Source organism: Pteropus vampyrus, unplaced genomic scaffold (genome assembly GCF_000151845.1).
Source record: "Pteropus vampyrus isolate Shadow unplaced genomic scaffold, Pvam_2.0 Scaffold343, whole genome shotgun sequence".
NCBI classification, from domain to species: Eukaryota; Metazoa; Chordata; class Mammalia; order Chiroptera; family Pteropodidae; genus Pteropus; species Pteropus vampyrus.
In genome coordinates this window covers 963,936-968,699 of record NW_011889124.1, presented here as the reverse complement: position 1 = coordinate 968,699, position 4,764 = coordinate 963,936, and the positions used below count along the sequence as shown (strand labels likewise).

General features: G+C 67.2%; 1 protein-coding gene across 1 annotated transcript in view; it reads right to left on the bottom strand.

Moving 5' to 3' along the window:
- Window positions 1-4,764, bottom strand: part of ADAP1 (ArfGAP with dual PH domains 1) — a 47,807-nt gene that overhangs the window by 16,089 nt on the left and 26,954 nt on the right. Inside the window, exon 3 of the mRNA XM_023522377.1 lies at window positions 3,479-3,570. Coding sequence (XP_023378145.1) covers window positions 3,479-3,570 — 92 coding nt within the window. The remainder of the gene's footprint in view (window positions 1-3,478; window positions 3,571-4,764) is intronic.

Here is a 4,764-nt window from a genome sequence, read left to right as displayed (position 1 = left end):
AGCCCCGCCTGCCACTCGGGACCCAGGCTGCTCCCCATGGTCTGTGCCCCACAGGCAGCCACGTGGACACACAGCACCTGTGCCCTCAAACCCCTGCCCGGCCCCGCCCTCCTCCCTCCAGTGCCCACGAGACCCTCCGCGCCCCCCGGTGGACATGACCCCCTCTGAGCTAGCAGCCTCCTCCCCGTTCCCCCGCTCGGCCCTCCGCACCCCCGCGTCCACCACACATCCAGCTCGCGGGCGGGGCGTGAGGTGGCATCACCCTGTGAGCTGAGGCGCCAAGACCCCGACCCCAGACGGCCGCTGTGGCCTTGGTTTCCCTCTGACTCACACAAATTCAAACCGACCCCACGGCAGAAGTGCCCTGGGCCGTGGCACGGGCGTCCCTCCCTCTCTGGGCGACGCAGGCCCCGGGCTGCCAGCCCTAGGCCGAGGGTGGGCCTGGCCTCACTCTTCCTCGTCCCCAGGCAGGTACAGGGACCAGGTGGGACGGGAACCCTCTGGCTTCACGCCGGCCGCGGTCAGCCAGGACACTGTGCCCGGCGCCAGGCGTGCCGGGGCCGGTCCACTCCCCGCAGCAGCGCCCACCCTCGGCGCAGGCTCTGGGGACCCCGGCCCTGGGGTGTGCGTGAGTGTCCTGGGCTGCCATGACATGTTACCGCACACGGGCCACTTCCCCCAGCCGGGAGCCCTGGTGGCCACGGTCCCCCCGCTTCGGTCCACCGCCTCCTCGCGCGGCCTCCGCCCTGGGCGTCCGTGGGTGACCCTCTCCCGCCTCCTACGAGGACACCGGCACTGGACTCCGGGCTCCCCCCAAACCCAGCCCGGCCCATTCGAGATTCTCCACTCCATCCGCGAACGAGGCCCCCTCACGGCCTGGCTGACAACGTGGCCTGTCTGTGGGGGACGCCCGCACCCCGCCTGGCAGGGCATCAGCCCCTGCCGCCCCGTTTCTTGTCTGTAACACCAAAGCCTCTCAGGCCTGGCACAGATGCTTCCAGAAGCAGCCGCAGGAGGGCCGGGAAGCGAGCATGACAGGTGCGGGGGTGGGGGTTAGTCCTCATCCTGTTTGGCGGAGTTGTCCAGAGCCCCTAGGTCACCGTGGGGACAGGCCTCACAGCCCCCGCCACCACCCTTGGGGCTTGGGGTCAAGGTGGGTCCCCCTCGACCCAGAGCAGACTAGGGGCTGGGACTGGTGTCGGCAGCTACTGCTTCCCAGAGCTGGGAGGGCAGGGGGTGGCCAGGTGTGTAGGGTGACCAACTCCCACACTGCCCCCCGTGGGCATCTGCTGAAGTGGCCCCGTCTCCCTCGGCTGCCCCCCGTCAGTCTGGACCCGACCACCCGTCCTGGACGTCTTCCCACCCCCACCCATTCCAGAATCCTCCGAGTGGAGAGTCTCAGGACACCCTGCCCGGAGGTCAGGGCTGCTGTGCCTCCTGGGGAGGTGACCCCGTGGCACCACGGGTTTCCTTGCTCCCCAGTGAGCAGGGAGCCCGGGCGGTTCCTTTCGACTCTCGAAGCACAGTGGGGACACAGGGTCCTTATGCTCAGCCCCACAGGCCATGTCACCACCCTCGTCTCCGTCCGCCCTGTGCCCCGGGACCCCCTCGTCCATCCGTGTGATTCTGAGGCTGTTATGGGTTGAACTGTGTCCCTCTCACCCAATCTCACACTGGATCCCCAAACCCCAGGCCCTCGGATTGGCCCTGACTCGGAAATTGATGGTCGCAGACTCGTAAGTGAAGACAGGGTGGGGTCATCCCAGGCAGGGTGGACCCTGACCTCGTGTCCTTACAAACGGGAAACCTGGACGCAGGGCGTGGAGGGCCGGCCGTGCGAGGACGCGGGAGAAGGCGGTGTCCACACGCCCAAGAGGGGCCGGGACCGGCCTGTGCTCACAGCCTCCTGGACCGGGGACAATGGACTCTGTCCTGTGAGCTGCTGCTCTGTGGTGCTTTGTCCCCAAGGCCGTAGGAAGCAGCACAGCACACTCCTCACAGCAGGGACGCTGCCCACTGGGGGCCCTGAGGGAGCCTTTGTGCTCCAGGGCAGCGTCCGAGCCTTGGTGGCACCAGGCCCAGGGCTCCTATGAGAATCTAGCGCCTGAGGATCTGAGGCGGAGCCGAGGCGGTGATGCTGGCGCTGGGCGCGGCTGCAGATGCAGAGGGAGCTTCGCTCACTCACCCACTGCTCACCTCCTGCTGTGCGGCCCGGTTCCTCACAGGCCACTGACCAGTACTGGCCCCCGGCCCAGGGGTTCGGGACCCCTGCCCTAGAACACCCCTGGGGCCCGGGGAGAGGGGCACCAAGTGGCCACAGCTGCCAGGAAGCTGGGGCTGCTCACCGCGCCTCTGAGCCAGGGCCCTGCCCGCTCGCCCGGGTCACAGGAAGTGAGCGGGGACTGGTGTGACTGCCTCTCCCCACGTCAGGCTTGACACTCAGGGCACTGGGGTGATACAGGAAGTTTGAGCCCCGGCCACCCTGAGGAACCAGCCAGCTAAAAAGGACCCTGGCACGGGACCCTCAGAGCCTCAGACGGGGGGAGGGCAGGGACCGCTGCGTCCAGAGGACTCGCTCTGGGCCAGCTCGGCCACAGGCCTCCCCTCACCTCGTTCCGTCCCCATGACGCCCTGGTGCCAGGCGGCGCCCCGCCCAGTCTACAGCTGGGGACCCGCCGAGGGCCACTGCAGGTCTGTCCTGCACAGAGCCCCACGAAGTCTGCACCGCGGGGGGCCGCGCCCCACAGCGCACACCTGCTACCATCCTCACCCCTCTGCAGGACACGGGCTTCGCGCCGCACCCACCTGTGCCACGCACAGCACCGCAGGGAGCCTGGACACCCCCATGCCCCAGGCCTCCGCCGCCTGGCAGGGCTCCTCGGGGCCTGGCCTGAGTGTCTGCTGCGTGTGGGGACATGTCAGGCTGGCTCCCTAGAACCTTCACCCAGTGGAGGCTTCTGGAAGGCAGGGCCTGCCTGGGAGACGCCCGGTCATCTGGGGCGGGGCCCTGACCACACACGCCGCAGGGGGCATGTCTCAGGGACCAGGACGTCAAGGACCTGCTGAGCAAACTACAGGGACACAGGCTGGTGGGCCGGTCTGCCCCGTGTCACAGGCTCGGACAGGCGGGAAACACGGGCTCACAGAGCAGCTTGCGCTGGGGGGAGACCGTCACATCTCAGGGGTAGTTGCCTGGCCTTGCCGGTTCACAGTGAGACCTGGGGCCCCGGGTCCCCCCAGGAGCCCGGGAGCCCAGGCCCCAGCCCGAGCTGCTAACAGCAAACCGTCTCCCTTCCCTGGCCCTGGCCCCATGCTGAGAACCAAATCCAGGCGGGGCGGTCGGTGCCCCGGGGTGGCGGGGGGTGGGACCCAGGTGCCCACATGGCGCGGCCCCTGCCCTTGCCCTGCCCTCCGGCCAGGAGGGACACCAGGCCCCCCACGCTGCTTCCCGGCACCTGACAGGGCCTCGGACACTCACTGGCAGTCGGAGGGCGTGGGCCGGTAGTAGAAGGGCGGAACGCGGGACTCGTACGTGGCCTTTGCAGCGCTGTTCCCCTGGGAGGCCATGAGCTGCAAGAGAGAGGACGCGGTCAGCGGTCAGTGTGCCTGAAGGCCGGCCGCCGACCCCGGCCCCGACGGACGGGAAGTCCCACCCTCCTGTCCAGGGAACGTTGGGAGGGACGGACCTGCCCTGCCCCTGCAGACGGGGGCCCTGGAGAGGCTGCAGAGAGGGCCACGTCCTCAGGGCAGTGTCCCAGGTGCAGCCCACAGCCCCCCGAGACGGCAGGTGCCCTGCTGTCCCCCGGCAGAAATGCCCCGTGGCCTGGCTTCTCACTCAGGGGACCCGTGATGTGTGCCAGACACAGGGAGCGCCCTGGAGGCAGGCCCGAGAGCCAGGACAGCCAGGCCAGCAGAAGCTGACGGCCCTCGAGGCAGACAGACTGCAGACACCAACGGCGTGATTCCAAGCAGGAAACCACACGGATGGAAAGGAACGGCGTCGGGGGAGGGGGTGTGCAGGTGACAGGGAGGGGCTCTCCAGGAGGTGACACGCCAGGTGCCCCGGCAGGAGAAACAGCATGTGCAAAGGCCCTGTGGCTGGGACGTGCCCGACGCGTGGGAGATGCCCCGAGCCATGGCCGGGGGCGCGGGGAGCCCTATGGTGCCTGGCCACAGAGGCCTCGAGACAGGGACGAGGGTAGGATCCTTGTGTTTTAAGCCTGCTGCTCCCTGATGCCCTGGGGGAGACCCCCCCAAACTCAGCCTGCTTCGAAGACCAACTGAAAAAGCCACAAATAAGACACTTTAGCAAAAGGCTACTGCCAAATTAGAGTTCGACAGTCAATCCCTTTTCTGTATGAAACGTCGATCTGCCAGCAGGTGTGACGGAAGGGAACAGCGGGTACGGCAGGGACCGGGCGACCTGCCTCGGAGCCAGCTGACGAGAAAGGTTCGGTTTCACAGAGGAAAACTGTGCCCGAGGCAGCGACGAAGCGAGAACAGACACACAACCCCGGGAGGGGCGGGGAGAACATTCTGCCCCACGCTGATCCCGTCGTCGGCGCGAGTCTCCAAAAACAAAGGAAAGAGAACCAAAAACTTTTTTGACGTAGTAACGATTCTGAAGTTCATTGTAAAATTAAGAAGCAAAAATATCCTAGAAAATGCTGAAAACGAGGGCTCGTCCTACCAGATACTGAAGCCTGTTACGGCCACGGGGAGAAGCAGGCACGGAGCAGAGCCGGACGGCGCGGGAACAGCCCA